General features: G+C 33.4%; 1 protein-coding gene across 1 annotated transcript in view; it reads left to right on the top strand.

Annotated features, from left to right (window-relative positions):
- The window catches only part of LOC145838474 (midasin-like), a 32,546-nt gene extending 7,180 nt beyond the window's left edge, over window positions 1–25,366 (top strand). The window contains exons 16-55 of the mRNA XM_082946076.1: window positions 239–438; window positions 716–887; window positions 1,203–1,353; window positions 1,646–1,770; window positions 1,962–2,117; window positions 2,321–2,470; window positions 2,582–2,754; window positions 2,924–3,101; window positions 3,541–4,068; window positions 4,287–4,467; window positions 4,745–4,939; window positions 5,310–5,508; window positions 5,803–5,884; window positions 5,969–6,096; window positions 6,271–6,480; window positions 6,867–7,072; window positions 7,264–7,386; window positions 7,632–7,829; window positions 7,910–8,020; window positions 8,283–8,939; window positions 9,093–9,240; window positions 9,541–9,648; window positions 10,544–10,697; window positions 10,931–11,093; window positions 11,241–11,567; window positions 11,637–11,697; window positions 11,947–12,079; window positions 12,267–12,380; window positions 12,447–12,710; window positions 12,845–18,914; window positions 19,021–19,157; window positions 19,387–19,480; window positions 19,621–19,722; window positions 19,874–20,018; window positions 20,094–20,212; window positions 22,389–22,679; window positions 22,865–23,062; window positions 23,282–23,378; window positions 23,727–23,878; window positions 25,129–25,366. Coding sequence (XP_082802202.1) covers window positions 239–438; window positions 716–887; window positions 1,203–1,353; window positions 1,646–1,770; window positions 1,962–2,117; window positions 2,321–2,470; window positions 2,582–2,754; window positions 2,924–3,101; window positions 3,541–4,068; window positions 4,287–4,467; window positions 4,745–4,939; window positions 5,310–5,508; window positions 5,803–5,884; window positions 5,969–6,096; window positions 6,271–6,480; window positions 6,867–7,072; window positions 7,264–7,386; window positions 7,632–7,829; window positions 7,910–8,020; window positions 8,283–8,939; window positions 9,093–9,240; window positions 9,541–9,648; window positions 10,544–10,697; window positions 10,931–11,093; window positions 11,241–11,567; window positions 11,637–11,697; window positions 11,947–12,079; window positions 12,267–12,380; window positions 12,447–12,710; window positions 12,845–18,914; window positions 19,021–19,157; window positions 19,387–19,480; window positions 19,621–19,722; window positions 19,874–20,018; window positions 20,094–20,212; window positions 22,389–22,679; window positions 22,865–23,062; window positions 23,282–23,378; window positions 23,727–23,878; window positions 25,129–25,266 — 13,138 coding nt within the window. The 3' untranslated portion in view covers window positions 25,267–25,366. The remainder of the gene's footprint in view (window positions 1–238; window positions 439–715; window positions 888–1,202; window positions 1,354–1,645; window positions 1,771–1,961; window positions 2,118–2,320; window positions 2,471–2,581; window positions 2,755–2,923; window positions 3,102–3,540; window positions 4,069–4,286; window positions 4,468–4,744; window positions 4,940–5,309; window positions 5,509–5,802; window positions 5,885–5,968; window positions 6,097–6,270; window positions 6,481–6,866; window positions 7,073–7,263; window positions 7,387–7,631; window positions 7,830–7,909; window positions 8,021–8,282; window positions 8,940–9,092; window positions 9,241–9,540; window positions 9,649–10,543; window positions 10,698–10,930; window positions 11,094–11,240; window positions 11,568–11,636; window positions 11,698–11,946; window positions 12,080–12,266; window positions 12,381–12,446; window positions 12,711–12,844; window positions 18,915–19,020; window positions 19,158–19,386; window positions 19,481–19,620; window positions 19,723–19,873; window positions 20,019–20,093; window positions 20,213–22,388; window positions 22,680–22,864; window positions 23,063–23,281; window positions 23,379–23,726; window positions 23,879–25,128) is intronic.
- Window positions 25,367–25,584: the final 218 nt, after the last annotated feature.

Raw genomic sequence — 25,584 nt, 5'->3', positions numbered from 1 at the left:
TGACATTTTTTGTATATGTTTATTTTATTTGTGAGCAATTTAAGTTGAAAATATAAGATTGTAGATATAAAAATAGATGATTTACATTATGTCATTAAAAATTTAATCATTCAGTAAATTTTTTTGGTTAATTTATAAAGTTTGTCGTTTGTTTTTTATCTGTAACTTAGTTCTGTTCTTATTTTTGAACTGGATATTTAGTTTAAAAATACCATGTAAAATTCGTTTGTTTATTTAGGTACAAAAAACTGTATAACACCATGGAAGGAGTCACAATACACGTAATTGCAAAAGAAGAGAAGAAAGTTCAAGACAAAGAAAACAAGGGAAGCGCAGATGAAAAGCTACTTGAAGAATGGTTGCAGTTTCAAGTCTGCCTTAAGAACCTTGGCGTTAAGATTAAGTCAAACTCTCCAGTTGCGTTTGACTTTGTTAAAGGTTAGTCTAATTTTATTTACAGATTTGATAAAAACCATGATATGTATGAATCTTATTTTATTTTTATAGTTTGTTTTGTCGAAGATTAATAATTTTAAAGAATTGTCTTATGATTCAATTATGTTCATATCTGTGTTACAAAAATTAAGTCGAAATGTGAGAGATTTTTAAAAATTAATAAAATAACTAATATTAAAAACTATTCACAATATTGATATCTTAAGTTTATAAATAGTTACGGTGTTTAAGTCCTAATTGTACTATTATGGTATCACAGGTCAACTAGCTAAGTGCATGCAGTCAGGTGACTGGCTCCTTCTCGATGAAATAAATTTAGCATCTTCTGAAACTCTCGAGTGCCTGAGTGGAATTTTGGAATCTGCCCAAGGATCCGTGGTGCTTTTGGAAAAAGGAGACTCCAAACCTATAGAGAGAAACCCTGAATTTCGGTTTGTAGCAAATTGTAAACTGCGTAAATTTAAAGTAATTTTTGCACTTGAAACTTACCAAGAAATAAGTTTAATTAGTTTTAAAGCTTAGTTAACTTAAATTAAAAAAAAATTATATAAGTTTCACCATTTTTATACTACTTGAAAATAAATCAGTAACCTTAGTTTTGCAGTAATAAATAATTTCAGATGTGCAAAGACTATTTTATTCTGGTAAAATCTTTAAAAGCAAAAAATAACTTTTAAACATTTTTTCTGCAAGTTAGTATGACTAACCTGAATCATTTTATTCAAACTTAATTAATTTTACAACAGAGTGTTCGCAGCGATGAATCCGGCAACGGACGTGGGTAAGAGACAGTTGGCAGAGGGAAGTAGGAACAGGTTCACGGAAGTTTACGTGAATGAGCCCACGGATGTCAATGACGTCAGAATCATCGTGGACAAGTACCTCGACAAAAGAGCCGTTCGTTGCGTTGTCTTTTGTAAATTTTAACTAGTTAAAAAAAAAGCGCTTTTTTAGGTATATACGGAAAATAATGTAGAAAAGTTTTTAGTTGTTTAAGTGAATGGTTTAAAAATATTTTAAAAAGGTGAATTTTAAATTTTTATTTAACTTTGAATTAAATGCGATTCTATGCAGTTAATGGTTATTCATAATAATTAATTAAAGTTCTTAAAAGTATTAAGGAAAAAAAAAAGTACATGGATAATTTTTATAAGGCTTTACTAATAGTTTAGATTAAAAAATATTTTAGGACGTGAATGCAGAAGTTAAAGAGCAAGTAGTAAGATTTTATCGGAAAGTGCGTCAGGTTCCTGCTAAGCTTTTTTCAAAAGATTATAGTAAGATGCCTCACTATTCACTTCGTACTTTGTGCAGGTTTGTTTTTCCCATTGGTTATAAAGTATTTTTTTAATCACTATCAAAATCATAATAAAAATAACTTTTCGTATATTTATTTCATATCGAAAAACATAGTGAAAACATTTAAAGTTTAGAATCATTGTCATAAGTTATTTTAATAATGATACTGTTTCAACACAGTTGTTAACAAAATTCGAATACTACAGATCTCTCCAGTTTGTTGTCGATCAAATGGACATGCCATTAAGAAAAGCATTGATGGAAGGCTTCAGTCTGGCGTTTTTGACTGGTCTCGAGCGAAATTTCCATGCAGAAATCATTAAGCTTATTAAACCTATGCAAAAAGCCGTTAGCAGTGTTGCGTAAGTTCAAGTTTTTGTTTTTATTAGACTGCTTAGCTTATGAATGTTCTGTTTTACTGTTTAGCTTATAAAAAATCAATAAATAGATCTCTAATTGAAAATATAACTGTTTACAAGTAAAATTATTATTTAGCATAAAAAAACGAAAGTATATTAATTTCTTAAACAACTTGTTCACACCAAAGTGATTGCAAACTTTACAGCAAAGAAAGGATAATCGAGCCCAAAAGTAACCTGAAAAATTTTGTCAATGTTGAGTCCCATCTGATAGGCAAAGGTTTTTTGAAACCACAAGAAGATCCTAGATACATTTTGACTGCTTCGGTGAAGGAAAATTTGAGACTTCTCGCAAGGTTACTAATTAAAAGCATATATACGGGGCATTAATAGATTTATTTTAAATCAAGTGCTTTTCATCAAATAATCTAAAGATTTGAATGAGACTGAATATTAACATTAAACAGGCCGGTAGCTTATGGCAAATTCCCAGTGTTGATCGAAGGAGCAACCTCCACAGGTAAGACGAGTTTGATTTCTCACCTGGGAAGGATAACGGGCAACAAAATTGTGCGGATAAACAACCACGAGCACACTGATCTTCAAGAATATCTGGGAAGTTACGCTTCCGATAAAGATGGTTTGTGGTTTCAATTTTTTTAAAAGTTTTTAAAACTTATTAAGTAAAACTTATTGTTAAATATAATAAGTTTTCAATATATATTTTGTATTAATAACTTTAATTTTTTTTTAAGATAAAAAAATTACATTACTTTACCTTACTAAGTTTATCTACCTTTTAAAAACAGGTAGACTTGTTTACCATGATGGTCCTCTAGTAACAGCAATGCGCGAAGGCCATTGGATAATTCTCGACGAACTTAATCTTGCTCCAACGGATATTTTGGAGGCTTTGAACAGAGTTTTAGATGACAACAGGGAAATTTTCATTCCGGAAACTCAAGAAGTTGTCCCTGCCCACGCAAAGTAAACAATTGATTTATATCGATAATTGAAATATAGTTTTTATTTTTTTTAAGTGAATAATAGGTATACTATCAAAATCCACCGCGTTCAAAATCAACCCGATCAAAATCCACCCGCGTTCAAAATCCACCTGATTTTTTAAAATATTTTCTATATTTATCAACTTACTCTATATATTTATTTTATTTATTTATTTTTCACTATCACTCTTACCCCTAACCCTTACCCTCGATCGGTAAGCGGTTCTCGAATTTGACTGGGTGGATTTTGATCGCGGGTGGATTTTGAACGGTCCCGAATATAATTATTTTTATTAAATATTTGTTTTTTTAAATAAGTTATTATAAGTATTACCTAAATTATATGTTTCTAATAATATGTTTTCCACAAATAGAAATATATACAACGAACTCATATATAAACGAACTACATTAAACAGGTTCATGCTTTTCGCAACCCAGAACCCTCCAGGATTGTACGGTGGCCGGAAACTTCTTTCCAGAGCTTTCAGGAACCGTTTCATCGAGCTAAAGTTTGAGGGTATTCCCACAGAAGAACTTAAAATTATTCTTTCCAAGAGATGCGCAATATCGGAAAGCCAGTGTGAAAAGCTGGTCAAGTGCATGATCGACTTACAAATGGCACAAAACGATATAACTAGAGGAAAAGAGGGCTTCATTACGTTGAGAGACTTGTTCAAGTGGGCTGACAGGTACAGTAAGGACGGAGCGACCGGCGAGATAAGAAACAACGACCAGTTTTTGTTGAACGACGGATTTTTACTCCTCGCAGGCCGCGTCAGAAGCGCCGAGGAAGAACACAAAATAGAAAAGATTTTGCAGAAACACTTCAGAGGCAAGGTTGACAGAGAAGAGTTGTTCGGACAGGAGTCTGTCGACAAAATACTCTCAAACACCAAACTTGACGGTAGATTTGACCACGTGGTTTGGACTCAACCAATGAGAAGGTAAGTATAAATTATATTTTATTCGTAAGTTTTCTTTTTATCAATCTTATAAAAAACATACTGCAGTTTAAGTTGAAAACCAATCAAATAAATTGAACACATATAAGTTAATGTGATTAACAGCTTTTTTAAAAAAGATATATATATATACACGTAATTATGACATAAGCTTCAAGCACGTGATTGGTATATATTCAATATTTTTTCTCAACGCACAGGATGTTCATAACATTGCACCGATGCCTTCAATTCAATGAGCCGGCCTTGTTGGTCGGCGAAACTGGTGGCGGTAAGACGACAGTTTGCCAGATGATCGCTTCATCGAACAACTGTAGCCTCAACATCGTCAATTGCCACTCCAACACTGAAGCATCAGACTTCATTGGAGGATTGAGACCTGTTAGTGGTCTTGTTATTACAGTTTTATTACTACATTTTGTTAGGAGGAAGTAAAATAAACATATAAATTTAAAACAACAAATGTTTTATGTGGACCAGCAAACTGTTCGTAATTCTAAACACTGAAAAAAGATTTTGCATCATTAAGTATTTGCTAAGCAAGCGTTTGTTTTATATAAACAACGTAAACTGCAGCTAAATAAATATTTAATCATTTGTAACAAATTTTGAAACCATGATGAAGCTTAAAAACTATAAAACCATTATCCATAAACAGGCGCGTCATGAAAATAATGACGATGAAGAGAAAAGCAAGAAGTTGTTTGAATGGTACGACGGCCCCCTAGTGTCGAGTATGACATGCGGAGATCACATTCTCGTTGACGAGATTTCACTAGCTGAAGATTCCGTGCTGGAAAGACTCAACTCCGTGCTTGAGCAAGAAAGAAAATTAAATGTACCGGACAGGATTGTAGAGGTTTTTTTTCGTCAACTACTAAGATACCAATAAGTGTACTATATAATCTAAAAACTGTAACTAGTTGTTAATTTGTTTTTTTTGTTTAAATATGATTTTAAGTTGTTACAAAACAAATAAATTTGAAATTAGTAATTTTAATTGAATTTTTTACACTTCTTTGGTAATTTGTCTTTTAATATCATCAGAGCTGACGTGCTTTAATTTTTTATCATAAGTTCGTAGTTTTAATGATTTTACGTATACTATTTTTACTCAACAAGATTACAAATAATCTTATTAATTATTAAGTAATTTTTTTTTATAGTTTAAATTAATCTTGTATATGTTCTTATAATTTTGAAATATACAATTTATTTCAAAGAACACCAATCAGCACACGAACATAACCGCGCACTCAAACTTTCAATTCATGGCCACCATGAACCCGGGTGGCGATTTCGGCAAGAAGGAACTTTCTCCCGCCCTCAGGAACAGAATGACCGAGATCTGGTGCCATTCGGATCACAAGAAGCACGACCTCATGCGCATACTGCAACACAATCTTCATCTTGATCATGTATGTTAATTTTGAAAGTGTGTTTGAAAATTTTTTAAATAGTAACGTTCAGTTTGAAGCTCTATGAATGTTAAACTTTTTTCGTGAGTAAAACATTTAAAAAAATAATTACGGCTATTACAAAACTTACAGTTTAGTCAGACAAGGATTAACAACCATTTAATACTTAATCAGGTTTCAACAATAAAGTTAAAAATCTTTATTAAAATCTTGAATTAAATTTTAGCTAAATTGAAAAACTTTCAATTTTGTATATTGTTAACAAAAAAGCTAATATGTTTATGAATACAGGTAGAAGTAAATATAAACTTAAACACAAAGTTTGCGCGTTTGATAGTTGACTTTGTTGAGTGGTTCAAGTCGACTACATTTGGAAAAAGGTAATTAAAGTGGTTTCTATTAATAAAATAATCTTAAAAACTCAAGTGATGAATACTAATATAAGTTTTTGATGTATGATACAGATTCATTATATCAGTTCGTGATCTTCTGACGTGGTGTAATTTCATGAACTCCGTGAGAAATCACCACACTCCTGCATCTAGTTATTTGCACGCCGCTTGCCTTGTTTATGTCGACGGAATCGGATCAGGTATAATTTCAACTAAGAAATAGTAAACAAAAATAACTACTTTGCACTGATGCAGTATTGAAATATTTCGAATTTATTTAGTAATTTTATTATTATCTTTTCTCATTGTACATAAGAAATAAAAACTAGAAGGCTTGTAATATTTAACTTTTTTTTAACTAAAATCTTTCTCAGGTGTTTCCAGTTCATTTGTGAGAGAGCGAGCAGCTGCAAAATCAGAATGCCTCAAGTTTTTGCATCAGCAATTGGTTGAGGAAAACATCCAATTAGAAGCCGATGTTTCTCTCTGGTTGACCAATGAAAAAAACGGAATTTCTTACATTCCTGAAGTTGAGTGCACAGAAAGCGAATTTACTGTGTCTCCATTCTCACTTAAAAGAGAAAGTAAGCTTGAGTTTTATATGAAAAAATTTAAGAGATTTTTTGTTGGTCTGAAATAACAATGTAGATAATTTAAAGCTTTATAACTTACTTTTTTCTTCTCACTTTAAGTTAAATTGCTTTTTATTAACAATAATAGTACAATTAGTGATTAATTTAAGTTATATAACAAGTATTAGTCGTTTAACACAATTTGACCATAAAAAATTGAGATCAATATCGTGAAATTTCTTTCAACATATCTAGCAAACAGTTTTAAAGTACACTCGTTCAAACCGTACTAATAAGTTTACTTAATTACGATCAAATGTATTAAAGAACAAAAGGAATTTTTAAACTATATGCTTTAAGCGTAAAATTTACACTACTTACAATTCCCTTATCAACAGTTACTGCTTCAGCCAATCAGAAAGAAGAGTTCACGTTCAGCATAGCAACGAGCGCGATGAACGCGATGAGATGCTTGCGAGCATTGAACCTGTCGAGGCCCCTCCTGCTGGAAGGATCGCCCGGTTGCGGCAAGACGTCGCTGGTGGCGGCTCTCGCTAAGATGGCGGGAAGCAACCTCGTCAGAATCAACTTGTCTGAACAAACCGTTGGTTTTTTATTATACTTTCCTAAATTTTAATTTTTAAAAGTCCAATTAAATTTATATTTTGAGTTTAGCTTATTATAAGAAACAATAGTCGCTATGTTTAAATTATTTTGCTTAGTACACAATATTTTGTTTTTATTATAAAATCTTTAATTTTTTTAATTATAGATGTAACTAGAAAAATAAAACAGGACATATCGGACTTATTCGGGTCGGATTTGCCAGTGGAAGGCGGCGAAAGTGGACAGTTTTCTTGGAGGGACGGACCGCTTTTGTCGGCCATGAAAAATGGAGACTGGGTCGTCCTCGATGAGGTTTTATATGGTTAAATGTGGTTTTAAGTAATTAAATATAATCACGTTTTGAAACTAATGATCAATAGCTACACAAAAAAACATTGCTAAGATGAACATTTTTGAATATTTGTAATATTTATATTATTTTGTGTTTAAGGTATTCAGCATTCATCATACTTTTTTGATAGAAAGACATCGATCTTTTAATCACAGATGTTTGCAATTTATTTGTTGTTTTATTCATAACTACTTTTGTAACACAGCTGAACTTGGCACCACAAGCGGTGTTGGAGGGTCTGAACGGAATATTCGACCATCGTGGCGAGGTGTTCGTGCCCGAATTGTGCAGGAAGTTTCAGGTGGATCACATGAAAACAAAGATATTCGCTTGTCAGAATCCCCAGCACGAGGGTGGCGGCAGGAAGGGACTTCCTAAATCGTTCCTTAACAGATTCACTCAGGTTTGCATTAATTAAATTTTATTTTATAAGAAAGATGTTTTAAAAGTTTTTAGTTATACTTACTTTCAAATATGGTTTAGGTCCATGTGAGCGATCTAGAAGTGGAAGATTTGAAATTGATTTTGAGAAAATTGAGAATCCCCGACATTCCCGAAGTCGTGCTTGACAAAATGATGAAATTCCACCATAAGGTAAAATTAATTGAAGAACTAAGTTAAAAATTAGATTTAATAGTTTTACTTTCAAGTCAAAATTGTCGTCAATATACTTATTTTTTACATAAATGCCGTTGACAATTCAATTAAAACTGACGTGTTTTTAAATTTTAAAGATAGTAATTTTTTAGTAGAACTATATGTTGGTTTGTTCGGGGTAAAATATTACTTAAATTATAATTATATGAAAAGATTTTCGCTTATTTTTACTATTTCTATTAATTGTTGAAATCCTCAGGTTTGTGACGAGATCTTGCGTCAGAGAAAATGGGGTTTCCACGGCCATCCATGGGAATTCAACCTCAGAGATCTTCAGAGGTGGTGCCAGCTCATAGTTTCTGATGTCAGCCATGATAGTGACGTCATAAACAGATATCTTAAGTCGGCATGCAAAAACATCAACCTGATTTACGTTGAAAGAATGAGATCTGAAGAAGATAGAAGCAATATGCTTCAGTTAACAAAAGACGTGTTTGAGGTTGAAAATATTTACACCCCAACTAGCGCGTACACAGTGACGCAAGATAATGTCCATATTGGGAAAGCAGTAATCCCTCGCAAAAATTGCTTGTTGACGTCACTGGAAACACTGAGGTTTGATGACGTCATAACAACAAACATGATTCGTCCAATGGAGTGTATTGCAACTGCGTTAAATCAAAAATGGCCTTGCCTTGTAACGTGTCAGGATTCGAGACTACGTCGTTCGGTGATCAGCTCTTTGGCGACGCTGAGCGGAAACAAATTGTCGACGTTGTCAACTAACAGCTCCATGGACGCCGTGGAATTGTTGGGAGGTTTCGAACAAAGCGACTGCAGAAAGAAAATTTGCAGGCATCTGCACGAGCTTTCGAGCGAAATTCTTCTTTCGTCACGTCACGACCAAGTTTTTCAGGTTATTATTCGTTTTAATATAAGTATTTCAGTTATATTTATAGTTGATTTATTTTGTTTTAAATTTCAGCATAAATAAAAATTGTAGTTAAAAATATGTTGAAATATATAAAAACATATAAGTTTGTTTTTAGTTTAGACAAATATAATTTAGGTCGTTGAAGATCTTCGACAATACGAAAAAGATTTCGAGTGTGGCAAAATAAATGACAAAAATCATATTAAGAAGTTGATTAATGATGTAACATTCAGTTTGAGTCATGATCTCATATCTGAACTAGAAGAAAACGAACGCTTACAAGGTAAATTTAAACTAACAGTAAACTAAACAAAAATCTCTTATTATGACTTAAATTTATTTTTGATATGAAGTTCTAAAAAATAGTAAACAAATATTGTAAATTTTTATAAAAACTTTTAAGTACATAGTTAATTTCGTCTTATTAGTTAAAATGATTCAGCTCTAAATAAAATTTTCCTGAAATTTAATTGTTATAATGACAGTTTGTATAAAATAGCTTTATTTTTTTTAATTCAAGAACTTATTTCGAAAAGAAAAAGTAAATAAATATTATGAATACAACTTATTTTCTATGAACTAGGTTTAGTGAAGGAGCTAAAATTGTTGTTAGAAGTTTGGAAAAAGAACGAAGCACAGTATGGAAGTTTCGAGTGGAATGACAGCGTTCTTGTTGAAGCGCTTAGTAATGGTTTGTTAAATAAAGAAATATATTTTATTTGTTTAAAAAATATCTTTATAATAGTAATAATAATAAATTAATTAATAAATAACTGTAGCATAAATCAGTATTGCCAAAAAACCTGGAATTTAACTAACTTTTAACCGTACAATTACAGGGTTGCCACAAAGTCAGGGAAAAAAGCCTTTGTAGTTCTTTTTATTTTAGGATCCAAATGAATTTTTTGAAATAATTTAAAATCTTCTATGATCTCAGGTGTGTATTTATTATGTGGAAAAGATACAAGTTTTTTACTTATAAAGCTATTTATTGCATATACATCGATCATACACATATGATTCAAATGATGCAATGGAAGTTATATGATTAAATCCAGCAAAAGAATTGTTGTTTCTACCTATATAAATTTAATATTGAAAACTTAACATAACTTAAAGTCTTTATTTATGTATTTTTGAACCGGTTTTAACTATTAATTTGATCAAAAAAGTAAAAAGGAAAAGTCAGGAAATCTTTTCAGCTCGATCTGTGGCAATCCTGAAATGATTAAATTTTGATTAGGAACAAAATATCTATCAGATAAAATATTTTTTTGAATCATTAACAATCTTATTTATTATAACACACATTTAAAGTAACATTACATTATTTTTTCAATACTCTTATAATATTTTAGACAGCTATTTACCCTAAATTTAATTTTATACTAAAAATGAACAATAAAACTTATACTTTTAAAAGTCTGGAAAAAATTTAAAGAACCTGGAAAAAACAATTTCATAAATCTTTGGAAACCCTGATATATACTCTACTCTATCAAAAAAAAACAAAAAACATACGATATTTAATTGTATCAACAGCTATTTGTAAATTCATTTGATTATAACTTTTACATAACTTACAGGCCACTGGCTTCTTATTGACGAGGCAAACTTGTGTTCTGCTTCGGTGCTCGATAGGATGAATTCGCTGCTGGAAGAAAATGGAACTCTGTTCATAACTGAAAGAGGTGTCATTGATGGAAGTATTGTCCGTATAAAAGCTCACGAAAACTTCAGGTACAAATATTTTTCAGCTGATATTTTTGTAAAAATTTTAAAACTACCGATTCATTAATAGATATAAGTGAAAACTGAACTATTCATTTAAGTAACATTTAATTTGTTTTAGAAGAATTGAGGTGCAATGTTGTAAATATTTTCTTTACTGGTTTCTATGATAAATTATGCTAATTGATAAACCGATGTTTTAAAATTTTGAAGACCCTTTTCATCTTTTGCATTTTAAATAGGTTAATTGTAGCAATGTCTCCATCCAGCGGAGAACTTTCTCGTGCAATGAGAAATAGGTGTGTTGAAATAAACATTCCCTTGGAAATTGCTGAAGTAAAAGCTGAGAAAAACGTCAAAGATGAAGACATGCAAGTTGATCAGTCTCTTGATGACGATCAAAAAGTAGTTTTTGTTTCAGTATAGTTTAAACTTTTTAGTATAATATTAATCAGTTTTAGTTTCTTAAACCGAGCGTTAGAAAGTAAGTGGTTGACTTGTAAATTTTTATAAAGATATTTAGTTCAAATAAGTCAATAAATATTTCTACAGGGTTTTATTGAAAATACTGCGCTTCCTTTGGTCCAAAAAGCCACAATTCGAGACCACATCACTGCTCCCCGGCTTGCCCACGTTTTTAAAACTTTGCAGATCTTCAACGGTTTCGACCGTGAAAGTTTGCTTGCCAACCTGCGGGTAGCCGCGGAAACGACGACCCCTAACAACGTGTTGTACGTTAAATCTGTAGTGAAGCAAGTGGTAGATCTGCTGTGCGTCGATCGTGAAAACGATGAGCAAGCTGCTTTGAAGCAACTCCTACTTGCATTCGATAAAACTCTTGATACGGTTTTCGGTGACGTTGTGAATGGTGCAGCAATTGTGAGTTTTAGTTTTGTTGGTTGTACAAATTAAGTTAAATGTATTAGTTGATCAATAAAAAATTTTCAGACTTACAACGAAAACATGCCGATGGACGATCGGTGGAGTAAAAACTTAAAGAACTTCTACGGTCAGTAGGGATAAAAACAGCATATTGTGCTTTTAAATATATTTTTTATTGATTTAATAAACTACATTTACTGTTCTTATATTTCATTTTTTATAATAGGAACAAGCCAGAGTAGTGTTTATCAAACCAGCTTAGCCTCCTTTATTACAACATCTACTCTTTTATCCGAAGAAGAAAGTCATATTTACAAAAAACTAAAAACTGAAGCAGATTTTTACTCAGAGTTGTTAAAGATACACACTAAATCAGCGATGTTCATTTCGATAAAATACAACCAAATCAAAAATCCAAAGGTTAGAAGTGATAAAACCAAATTACGCAAAATGATTGACCTTCACAATATGCAGCCTCTCGAATATATCAACGAGCTTCGTTTTTGCTGGTTAGTTGAAAAATGTTTTGGAGAAAAAAATGTTTTGTCGTTATATAGTGTTTTCTACCGTTAATTAACCAATTTTCTTTACTTTTTACCTTGAAGTAACCCTATTGTGCTAGACGAGTGATATATATTTTGCTTTTGCAGCAAACTAAAAAAAAGTAAGTAGTTTACTTAGCTTAAATTTATTTAGGTTAAAGATCCGTGATGAGTTCAGCGCAACAAATTTAAACAACGATAGATTGGTAAACGACGCAACTTTGGAAAAAGCGGAAAGTTTTATCACTACAATAAACCACCTCTTCATGTTTGTACATAATTGTATAAATTAATAGTTTGCTATGTAAGATATTCTAAAATTATCTAATTTTAGGTCTCTAATGACATCGCAATACAATAAGTCAGAGTTCCAAGTCGTTTTCACGCAGATTGTCAGCAAAGTACACAAACTCCTACGCGAGTGCTTGCTTCCTGACAAGTACATTGTCATGAATAACGGCAAGTATCAGTACTCCGAAGAAGCAAAAGAAGATCCGGTTTTAATTGGATTTAACGACCGTTGCAACAAGATTAAAAAAACGTTACAAATAAAAAATTTGGAAGAGCTGAAAGATTTTGAAACCCGCGATGCAGTAAGGTACTTGTTTTTTTAATTTTAGATGTCCAAGAATGTTGATTTTTGAGTATTAATTTTTGATAAAAAAAGTATATTTCAAAAAAAAAAAAATTAAGTCATTACAATAAGAAATACAATGTATATCAATATAACAGGGAACTTTTCATCAATTCCAACGAAGATCCAACTACAAACTGTTGTCCAGGTATTGACTTTTCCCAAATGTTGCAAAGATATAAAGTTATGTGTCGAGCAAACGCTGCTGAAGTCACTCAGAACCCCGAATGGGATTCCCTTGAAAACATTGAGTCAGCTTTGAATGGCGAAAGCAATAAATTCAATGAGCTGATGCAACTCTGTGAAAGTTCCGGTGAAAACCAGAGCGGTTTCGTCAAAGTGATGAGCCACCACCAATTGCTAGACCTCCTCTTGCCAAACCGCGACCTCCTCTGCTCGACCACGCCCACCTGGTGGCGAGAATTTTCTTTAATGACGTTGGACGTCGATTACGTCACGGCCGCGACGGTGACTCGCTCAGTAATCGAAGACCTTACTGATCTCGACAAAGTTTCGCTCGGAAACTCGCAGAAAGCGAGGGAAAGGGCGTTGGAAGTCCGCGATTCGCTGTGGAAAAACCTTCCGTTGTTGCGGCACTACGGCGTTGAAAGGAAAGTGAAAAACAAAATTTACTTATCTCCCGCTGTGTACAAAAGCCTTGTCGCTCTTGTTGTTTCAATTGGCCAAGTATTAAAAGTTTTGGCTGACACTGCAGTAGATGTCAGCATAAACATACCTAAATTTGAAGTTTTAGGTGGAAATTTATGCGCTGGAATGCAGCAAATAGTTGAAGCTTATTTTGAACTTCAGGAAGCCAAAAAGTTATTGGAAAGCGATGATTTTGCTTTTATAAATACGGTTCTAAATGATTGTTGGACTAAGTTCGAAGCAATAATCAAAGCTTTAGAAAATGAGAACATTATGAGTAAAAAGAAGTACGAGCTTGAGTTGCTGAGCAGCATAGGCGACTGTTTCATCGAATGTGGATGCGTTCACTACTTCCTCATGATGCCTGGTCCTGTAGACCCCGTGTTACGTCACAGACTCAATAAGTCCTGCAATTTAGAAGAGATAAAAACAAGAAAAGGCTACTTGACTGCGCGTGAAAAACTGTCTGTTGTATTGACTGGAAGCGTAGACAGCGAAATAATGCAACATCCTAGAATCGAGCTGATCAGAAACCGTATATGTGAAGAGGAAAAAATCGTAGAAGAGCTTGACACTAAGTTGAAAGATCGCAATGATTGGAAATCGTACGACAAGCTTCAAAAAGTATGCAATGAATTTGTAACTAGCAAACTGGATATGCTCCAAAATGAAAGAAAACAGATTTTGAAATTGGTTTATAACGAGGATGATTTAAGAGAAAACAGAACCGATTTGTTACAAGCATTCGATGGTACTCTCAGACAATTACGTCAAGAATTTAACAAGTTTGATGACGTCACCAGACCAATGGTTGACTCTTTGCAACAAATGAAATTTGGGTTTGAAATGTTGTTCAGTTCAGCGCAGATGATGGTTTCAAATCAAGAGTGCAGCTCGTCTAGAACTAGTGAAAAAATGATCGATTACTTGGTGAAAGAGGGTCTTGATTGCTATGATATAGATGTAAAAAGTTTAATGGACCAAGTTGAGTTGCTTCTAACCAACTCTAAAACATATCGAGAAAATAAAAAAGAAGACCAACCAGCGTACTGTTTAATGAATGATGAAAAGTTGTTGAAAGTATTCTTATCGAGATGCAAGTTGAACGCAGTTGAGTATGGAGTTGTCAATGCCGACCAAATAATGCAACTGGTTAAAATTATCGGTGATAAGTGGGTTGAAAAGTGTGAATATGAGCAGCGAAAAATGGCGGAAGAAGGCAGCTTATATAGGTATAAGAAGAAAGAACACGAAGACCTTACTGAAGAAGAGTTGGATGAAATTGAAATGAAGAATTTGTTCCCGTCTTCCTACAACTATAACGAAGAGGAAACCGAAGAAAATGATGAAATTTTAGCAAATTTGGAACACGAAAAAGATGAAAGCTATCTATCCGATGAGTTTTTTTCATTTTCGGTGGCTACTTTTGCTGAAATAATGACGTCAACATCGCTGGAGAATAACGAAAGCGCGGCAATCACAAACGCTATGTCGTCATATAACATTATAAAAGACCAAGTTATATTAAACTGTGAAAAGTTGTGGTCGGGTTCAGTGGATATCGACTTGATTGGAATGAACTTGTTGTACTGCGAAAGGATGCAACAATCGTTGACTGTGACGTCACAAGAACAATGTGACGATAGCCAAATTGACGTCGAGAAAGGCGGAACTGTAAGCGAAGCGAAGTTGTGCGTGCCTGTTCTCGAAGGACTCATGCTGCATGTGGACCAGCTCAGGCAGCAGTACGAGTACAAGACTGATATCCAGGAAAAACTCAAGTTCCTCCTCACCAAGGTCAAAATGGTCTGGGACTTCCCGATAAATTCCCCTCTCATGCAGTTCGTGCTGGGACTTGAGTCGATTCTCAAGTCTGTGCAGGTGTGGAAAACAAATGACCACAGGCAGCTTGGATTGGACGTTCATCTCGACAAGGTTCGTGCTCTTGTGCTTAAGTGGCGCAAGATAGAGCTGAAGAACTGGTCGACATTGCTTGATAAGGTGGAGGATAAAGAAAAGCAAATTGCTTCCAAGTGGTTTTTCATGTTGCTGGAAACCGTTCAAAAGTATAATGATGATCAAGTAGATGATGATGGTAAGCTTGAAGATCGCTTGAGTGAGTTTATTCTAGACTCAACCGTGATACAGTTTGAGGGAAAACTTCAAATGATAAAAGTTGCCTGTGCCATGCTGTCATTTGATTGCAACCGAAGCGTGCAAACGAAGAAAATTATTAACATAATGGAAAACACATTTGCCTACTACAACCAGTTCCAACAAATGTGCAATGACAGAATACAAGTGTTGAGAAGAGACGTAGAAAAAGAGCTCAAAGATTTTATTAAGATGAAAATGTACAACTCGGTTTCTGATAAAAATGATCACTTTATACTCGCTGATACTCATACGAAACGTAAAAAGTTGTTGAAATTGGTTAAGAAGTATAAAACAGCATTGAAAGAAAAGGTAGCACAAAAAGTTTTCACAAACACCCAACAGGCTACTTGCTTGGCCTCTGAACAGAGTTCGGACGAAGCTCACTTGAGCGAAACTGCTAAATTCCTGCAAAGCTGGCAATCTCAAAATAACAAATCTCCTATCGATTTTTCTCATACAGACAGTGACGAAGCAGAAGACGGCAAAATTTGCCGCAAAATGCGTAAATTTTCAAACAAGTGGGCAAAACACTTTGATGAGAAGTTTGCCAAGCAAATGGAACTGAACGAAGACTTTGCTTGCGAAATAATTTCGAACTTGAAGGAGCTTTCAAAACTCCAGCCGCCGCTTCCGCCTAGCAATTGCGAGGAAGACGAGGAAAAGGAAGCTGAAAGAAAGAAGAGGCTGAGCGAGGCCAAGCAGATACAAAAGCAGAAGAGGAAAGCTCTGGCGGATCTTTTCAAAGTGCTCGCCGATGGTGGACTATCTTACAGACAAGGTTTGATCGGAAAGGACTGCAACACAGCTGATTTAATAAATAAGTTTATGGAAGTAAGCCCTATAAAATTGGATGTATCAGAAGACGACAAACTTACAGACAGAACTCGTTTTGTCACTGAAAGTATCGAGCCGCTTAACACTTACTTTTACAAAACGCTTACAAGGGGACGAATTCTCCTAACTCACATGCCTGATGCTAGCAACGAGTTGCAAGTTAGAGACAAACACCAAATAGCTGGCTACACAAATCAGCTATTAAAAATAAAACTCGATCAGAGGCAACAATTAGCTAAAATAGCTGCTGTGACGTCATACACAGCCAGACTCAAAACTTCTTGCAACAAAGTTGCTGCCAGCCTAAAAACAACATCTAAAGTAGGAGAAGAAATAAGTCTTATCAATCAAGAAGTATGTATCAATAACATAGTTGAAGCAAGAAAAGTTGTTTTTCACTTTTTACATTCGCTCGATTTGTTTAAACCTCTGGTCAAGTTGAACCCTAAGAATTGTGATAAGTTATCGCAATGTGAAATAAATTTAACTGCTCTTCAAAAGAGAGCTCATCAGTTGTTAAAAATATTCACTCAACTCTTTGATTTTAACTTGGAAAATTCAGCATGTCTCGACTTCCTCAACATTCAGCTAAAGAAAGGACGTATTATACCTAACGAAACTTTCCAAGGAATTTCCACCAAGTTTAAGGAATTCACCGAATTTGCAAGAATAACTGTTAACGAAATTGCAATGAACCTACCAATGCATGAAGATTCGCCTCTGTTAAAAGACATTTCAAAGGAGTTGACGCGTTTAGAAAAACACAACTTTGATTCTTTTTATCCAAATTCTTTTGATACTTTAACTGTAACTGATGAAACAAACTGTAAATTGTTAATGACCGAATTAAAAGAAAAAGTACAGCTAGTCGTTCAAAACATGTATAAAAGCTTACCTGAAAAACTGGATAAAGTTGTTGAAGAAGAGCAAACAGATGAAGTTTCATTCAAGTTTTCCGAAGAAATAAAAACGGAAATTAAAAGCTTAAAAATGGATGAAGTTTCCAATGTGTTTGATAAAGTTATGTCATCAATCAATGCTCTTTCTGGAAATTCTAAATATTCTAACGATATAGTTGAAACGTGTGACACTTTGAACTGGGTATTAGAAAACTATTGTGACGTCATAGCAACAGTAAACACGCACGTCACTGCAGCACACAGATCAACGTGCAAGTTGTTTTCAGTCCTTTGCATTGTGTTTAACGAAATTATGACTAAAGGGTTCTGCCCACCCCAAGAATTCGAACAGGAGCTGAAAGAAGGAGACAAGGGGGAGTTCAAGGGAGCGGAGGAAAACTGTGGGATGGGATCGGGAGAAGGTCAAAAGGACGTGAGCGACCAGATTGAAAACGAAGAGCAGGTAGAAGACGCGCCTGGTGAAGAACAGGACGACCAGCAGGACGAAGTTCCCGACGAGGAGGAAGGCATTGAAATGACGGAAGATTTCGAAGGGAAGATGCACGACGCGGGCGGGGAAGATCAGGAAGAAGAAGAAAACGAAGAAGAGCAAGACGAAGAAGATCCCGACGAGCAAATGGGAGACTTAGAAGGCGAAGACGAGGCTGACAAGCTTGATGAGAGAATGTGGGGAGACGAGGAAGACGAAGATGAGGAGCAACAAAACCAAGGTGAAGAGGAGAAAGGCAAGGGAGTCGATCAGGAGGAAGGAGAATTGGGCGCGAAAGACGACGAGCTGGATGAAGGCGACAACGAAGAAGAAAAGAAAGAGAAAAAAGATGAAGAGAATGTTGACAATGACGAAAATGAAATGGTCGACGAAAGTGAGTATAACGAAAATGAGAAAGATGAAAACTACGACAACGAAAATGCAAAGGAAGAAGAGAACGAAGAATTCGATCTTCCTGAAAACATGAACGTGTCGGGTGATGAAGAAGAAGAAAATGAAGAAGAGCAGCAGGAAGACTTTGATATCGAAGAAGAAGAAAAACCAAAAGATACCGAAGGAAATGTTGAAGATGAAAATGAAGAAGACAAAAACGAAGATGAAAACAAAGAAAGCGATGAAAAGGAAGATGACGTCAGTGACGAAAAAGATAACTCCGATGACGTCAGCGATTGCGAGGAAAAGGGCGATGACGTCAAAAACTTGGAAATCGAGCAGAACGAAAATGAAAAGGAGGAAGACGATGAAGAGAAGGATTCTGCAGGAAATGAAGAAGATCAGAAAGTGAAATCAAATGCTGATCAGCAGCAAGACGAAAATCTGGAAGAAGACGACGAGCTTGATACTATCAAAAAAGATGAAAACTTGCAAAACGCTCAGCAAGACGACAATTTGATGGATGTCGATGAAAACAATTCCAGTTCTGCGCCTCAGCAAAACGAGCTGGATGGCGAGAAAGAGGAGCAAGTTGGCCACCAGATGGCTCCAGACCAAACCAACAATGCTTCCGACGACAAGAGCATGACGTCACAAAGAATGGAAGAACAGCAAAATGGGGAAGAAAGCAGGCACGAGGAGAAAAAGAAGAAAACCGACAACAAGCGAAGTCTAGCGGATCAGCAAGTTTGTTAATGATTTGAAAAAATAACATTTATCAAACGAAATACCTAGTTATATTTGATATTTTTATCGCATCACTTTTTTTTTTGACTAAATAAAAAAATTATAGGAGGTGGCACCCAAACGACTAAAAATGCTGGATCAAGCTGACGAAAGTTCGGAAAAAGAATCGGAAATTAACGAGCCTCAGTTTGTCGAAGAAGAAAAAAGTGAACTGTATCGACATCTTGACGATACTGATCTTGAGTTAGCTTTTTTTGTTTGATTTTATAATCATCAATCTTTATACATAAACAGCAGTTTTTTTTTAATAAAAAACTTTATTAATGTCAGCTAATTGCCTGAAGCTTAAAAATGTAGAAACCTTATTTAAAATTTGAATATTTTTTCTTGAGTAACAGGGTTAAAAATAAGCAATGTATTTTAATAAAGTAAATACTTAAAGTAACAATTTAATATAATTTTCATTTGAAAGGTTTAATGAAACAATGATGGACGCTGCAAATGAAGAACAATTGCAAGAGCAGAAAGACAAAGAAAAGAAACAAGAGGATAATAATGAAGATGAGGTTATCATATTACCTTCTTCTTTTTTATTCATGTAAAATTTACTTAGCTTATTCAATATATGTTGATGAGAGTAAACAGTTGAAAATGTTTGAAATATTAGTTTTATTAACATTCATAAAAGTTAAATAATAACTAAAAGGATGAGAACAAACAAGAAGATGGAAAAGATCCGCTTGGTGATGATAGAGACCAAGAAGAAAATGTGAATGATGAGATGCAGCAGTCTAACAATAATTCAAAGGTTTTTTCAGACTTGAGAGAAACATTAGTTTAATAAAAGTAAACTCACCAGAATTAGCATTTAAAATTTTTTTTTGAATGATTTTAACTTAAGTTAAAATGAATTAGATCAAATAAAAAAAATCTTAAATTAAATTTGACAATTTTTACAGCCGATGACAAAAACAACTAAGGAAGATGAAATTGAAGAAAATAACGAAACTAAGGAGGAAGAAGTAGAGTCTAAAACTGAAGATGAAAAAGCCAAGGATGAAAATAAATTGAATGACTTGCCATTATCATCGATTCATACTAATGGTTTGTTGCAAATAACAATAAAGCTTTTCTTAAAATGTAAGTTTTATTTTTTTAACAAATTTTTTTTTTAATTAGATGAAGATTACAAACCGAGTGGAAATTTTGCATCTTATTCGCATGAAGAAATAATGAAAATGAGAATTGGAATGGAAACAAAACTGATAGAGTTGAACCAAGGCCAAAACTTTGAAGAAGTAAGAAAATATGTTACTTAACAAATTATGTACTTTACTGTGTATATTTTGTCACTGTCTAAAGATAAATTTAAAATTTCTCGTCAGCTCTAGGCTACTTAAAAACATGTTCTCAAAATACAAACTTGATTAAAATATTTTATTTTGGTTTAAGTGAGATTAAGTCAGTCTTTAACTTTAATTAAGTTATATGTTAAGTATACTAAGATTTTAGTTCATAGATAGATGTATCCACTTGGTAATTATACAATAAAGTATAATCAAGCTTATGTCAACTGTAATTTTCATTATACCTGTAAAAACTCATGGTAGTTTTAATTTTTAGGCTTGAAAATTTGCGTATTTTATATAATTAATTGTTTATTATTAGTGATGTACCGGACTCACTATCCGGGTCCGGGTCCGGCCGGATATTGCCATTTTTGTCTGATATCCGGATCCGGCCGGATTCTAAATTGAAAAAATAGTCCGGATCCGGTTCCGGCCGGATTCTAATTTGAAAAAAAAGTCCGGGTCCGGTTCCGGCCGGATTCTAATTTGAAAAAAAAGTCCGGATCCGGGTCCGGCCGGATCCTAACAGAGATCCGGCCGGACCCGGATCTAGTTAGTGAAAAAGAGCATACTGAAAATTATTTTTTCAAAAACAAACCTTGTGTAAATTAATAAGAGTCATTTTCGTCAGTTAAAATTAAACACCTACCGTGATTGGCTCATTTTGTACACGTGACTAATTTACATTTGTTTACATTTAAACTATGCAACTCTTTACATATGTTGTAAAATTGAAAACTTTGGAATGAACACTTGCATTTTTTATTGTTTAAAGTTGAGCTCAGAGAATATTTAGACTTAACACGGTTGAATGTACGAGCCAATGAGAATCATATGACGAAATGTTTCAAACTAAATACTGATGCAGCAAAACATTAGAACATGACAGGCAGTTTATATGTAAGCAGTTAGTTAGTTTGGTGTGTAGCTTGAAGCAACAAAATATCTTAAACGTTTTTGTGAATGCTTATTGTAAGTAGTGTTTTGTTTTAAAAGAGAATATTTCAACTGGTGTTTAATTGTTTAAATATATAATCCAGGTTTATAATTTAATAGTTTTTTTTAAATTTTACAGTTTCTTGTTTACTAAAAGTTTTATTTAATTTTTAGTTTATTGTTTTAAGTCTTATGATATAGATTTAAATAGCTTCCAGTTTTTAAAGTGTTACCAAAGTAATTAATAATTTTGTATATGCTAGTATTTCTTGTTGTGTTTTATATAAAAGATTCATCACTCAAAACTATCGTGTCTGATTATAGAAAGTAGTCTCAGTTAGAATTTAGTATTCGTTAGATATTAATTAAATAAGGTAGGATTTAATTATGATGGGTAGTACTAATAAGTTAAGTGTACCACAATCAGTCCACAACTTTACTACTAAATTGTTAACCTTTGCTAGCTGTTTAACTGATTATTAGATTAAAGTATTTTTTTCAGTTTTTAAAAACCTCATTTTGACTCAGGATTGATTATACTCACTCTAGCTAGTTTTATTGACTTAAACAGTAGTAACCCTGCTAGTTTGAAAATTTTTGGGAATTTTAGATAATCTTGGACTGCCTCAGGCTAGTTTAGTTTTTATAAAAACTCAGGCTAGTTTTCTTTTAGATTTTGAATGAGTTTGAGCTGATCCAGTTTTCAATATTTTGTTATTTTCTAGTGTATTTTGTTCAAGAACTTGATTTCAGATTTTTAATTGTAAATAACACCTAAATTTGTAAACCTTGTGGCTAGCTGTTCTACTTATTATTAGATTAAAGCTCTTTTTTTTTGAGTTTTTAAAAACCTCATTCTGACTCAGGCTAGTTTATTCTAGTGATGTACCGGAATCACTATCCGGGTCCGGGTCCGGCCGGATATTGCCATTTTTGTCTGATATCCGGATCCGGCCGGATTATAATTTGAAAAAAAAGTCCGGATCCGGTTCCGGCCGGACTCTAATTTGAAAAAAAAGTCCGTATCCGGTTCCGGCCGGATTCTAATTTGAAAAAAAAGTCCGGATCCGGTTCCGGCCGGATTCTAATTTGAAAAAAAAGTCCGGATCCGGGTCCGGCCGGACCCGAAATTGTGGGTCCGGTACATCACTATTTATTATATATAGTATTAGTTTAAAAAACTCGGCAGATTGCGCGTTACGAGCGACTTTGGCGGGAAATTTCTAACATGCACGACGGGGTGGGCAAACAGCTGGGCGAGCAGCTAAGGCTGATCATGGAGCCAACTCAAACCTCGAAATTGGCGGGAAACTACTCGAGCGGAAAGCGGCTGAACATGAGCAAGCTGCCGCAGTACGTGGCCAGCGGATACAGGAAAGACAAGATTTGGCTGCGCAGGACGAACCCGAACAAGCGGGAGTACAAGATCTTGATCGCCATCGACGATAGTGAAAGTATGCAGGACACCAAAACAAAACAAGTTGGTAACTATTAAATTTTTACGTTAATTGCTTCATGTTTTATATTTAAACACTTGATGACTTATTTTTTTAATAAATTCATATTTATTTGTTTGCTTAAGCCTTTGAAAGTTCTAAAATGCCTTTTTAAAAGCTACACGATAATTAAAATTACTAAAATTTTAACATATCAAGTAACCACTAGATGGCTTATGAGTCGCTGTCGATAATATCAACTGCGCTGAACACGATCGAAGCTGGAAAGTTGTCGGTTTGCAAGTTCGGTGAGCAGACAGACCTAATTCACGACGGTTTTCATGGCGACTGCAACTTTGACGAGAGAGCGGGTGGCTTGGTGCTGAGAACTTGTCAGTGTGAACAAAAACACACCGACTTTGCTGAGGTAATGGAAAATTATAAAATTATTTGTTTGTTTCAATTTTTATTCTTTATCAATATGTATTTTATTACTTCTTTCTTAATCATAATCAAAGACAAAAGCTGTCTTTTAATATCTGTAAAATGTACAATGTAATGACAAACTTAAGAAATTAACTACCTTTTAAAAAACTTCAAACTTTTACTACAAAATACGACTGAAAACACCTAATGTTTTTGACAGATGATGAACTCATGTGTAAAGATGATGCAAGTTGCTAAGCAGATGACGTCATCATCAACTGAACCAATCACGTCTCAACTTTTGTTTGTTTTATCTGGTTGGTTGTACTTTAGTGTTATCTTCTTATTAAACAAAGAAGTAAAGTACATTTTGTACTAAATTACAACTTTCTTTAGAATTTATATGTCTTTGTAAAAAATAAGTTTTATATAAAATTATGTAGTTTACCATATTTATAAAATTTTAAGATTAAAAGTAGCCATATTTTAAAGCTGTTGTATAAAGAAACAAAAAGAATACATGCTTACTTTAAAAACTAAACAATTAATTTTTGTTATCAAATAACAAACAATCATACTTTTTAATTGAGCTATCAAAAGTAGAAGCGTTAAAATATTAACTAAGTGAAAGTTCGATTTGAAAATGGATTAATTTTTTTTCACAGACGGAAGGAACGTGTTCATGAAGGGAGAAAATGTGGTGAAGAGAGCGATCCAGGGAGCGGTGGACAACCGCATCTTTGTCGTCTTTATTATCCTCGACAATCTCAGCGAAAAATCAATTGAAGAAAACGAATCGGTCTCCTTCGATGCAGAAGTTTGTTTTCAATTCTTAATGTTATTTTCATTCATTTAGCCGAAAAACGCCGTGTTCAAAATGCAATTATTATAGTAGTAATACAAAAGTATTGCATTTATGAATAAGTTATACTGTATTAAATTAACGAGAAAATAAGTTATAAATTTACAAATTGTGCATCAAATTCAATATTAAAACAAACATATAACAATTAATTTACTTTGCAAAGATTAAGAACACTTCAATTTAAATTTGCATACCCCTTGATTAAAATATAGGAATAAAAATACTTAAAACCTGATAAACAGCGGCATTTACCAAATTAAAGAAACATTTAATTGACACTTAAATTATATCCCATAATTGACATATAAATGTAAAAAGCGTATAAAAAAGCGATACTAATGAAATTAAACAACATTGAAACTGTCATTGATTTAAAACTAGATGCTTTTGAAAACATGTCTATTAATGTAGGTTATCGTTTGGGTTTAACAAATACTTTTTGTTGCTCCCCATTTTTTTTCAAAATGTTATAAAAGTTGATTGTAACATTTTATCTTTTACTGTTGTGTATCTACTAAGACCACCGGTTAAGTTGCAAAAATTGCTTAATAATAAGTAAGCAAGAGTAAAATTCTGTAACCCTAAACTTTTTTTCGAATAAATATAGTTTAATAAAAGTATGAGCAATGTTATAATAAAGCTTTGTTTATTTAAAATTAGTAATTAAGTATACGTACAAAGTAAGTTTTAAAGGTACAAATTAGTAGTACAAGATAGATTTAAAAACTTTGTGGGTTGATTATAAATATACAAACATTAATAATTACTCACATGTAAATACATATATTAAATGAATACACACGACTTCTAATATACTTTAATTAAAATATAATTTTTTACGGTGAAATATTTTGTTTTTTAAGATTTTGCTTCATTAGTAACCTGTAAACTTTAGTGGCTTTTAACATGTTCGTGTAGGGTTAATGTAGGTAATTTAAGACCAAAATTTCCTAGGTACGCACTGCCGGTTGGGTACGCACTTTTGCGCTGTGTTAAAAAGGCGTACCTAATTGGCAGGCTACTGTACATGCTCCCCCTGATACTATTATTTATAGTAAATCGTTCCTTGTTAATTACCGAACTAAATAAATTGCTGGTTTAGTTGTACACAGATGAGCCGCTATTAGTTTTTTTTTCCTTCAATTTTTCTAACATTGTTTTTTTTTTCACTTCAATTTTTCTAGCATTGTTTTTTTTTTCAGGGCAAACCGGTATTTAAGTCGTACATGTCGCAATTTCCCTTCCCCTACTACCACATAGTGCGCGATGTAACTCAACTTCCAATGACGATGAGCGATGCGCTGAGGCAGTGGTTCCAACGAGTCTCTTCTGAGCGTTAAAACTATCATCAACTTCCTCTTATCTAGCTGAAATTTACAACTTTTAATTTATTTTTATATAGCAAATTAAAATTTTAGTTAGATTTTAGTGACAATTTAACCTTTAGACAATTGTAGTTTGAATTTAAAAACAAATATTTAGTTAAATTTTTAATGATTTAAATAGGATTTTACATTATTGAATGTTTTGCTTTAAATAGTTTTTAGACAATTTTAATAAATTTTGTATTATGTGATGTTTGTTTTATATACTTTTCGTAGAATTGGTTTAATTTTATACCCACCTATCCACTTTTCTTTTTGCCATAGATATTCCTC

Source organism: Thalia democratica, chromosome 1, assembly GCF_965202585.1.
Source record: "Thalia democratica chromosome 1, ktThaDemo2.hap1.1, whole genome shotgun sequence".
Lineage (NCBI taxonomy): Eukaryota > Metazoa > Chordata > Thaliacea > Salpida > Salpidae > Thalia > Thalia democratica.
This window is presented reverse-complemented; position numbering and strand designations above follow the sequence as displayed.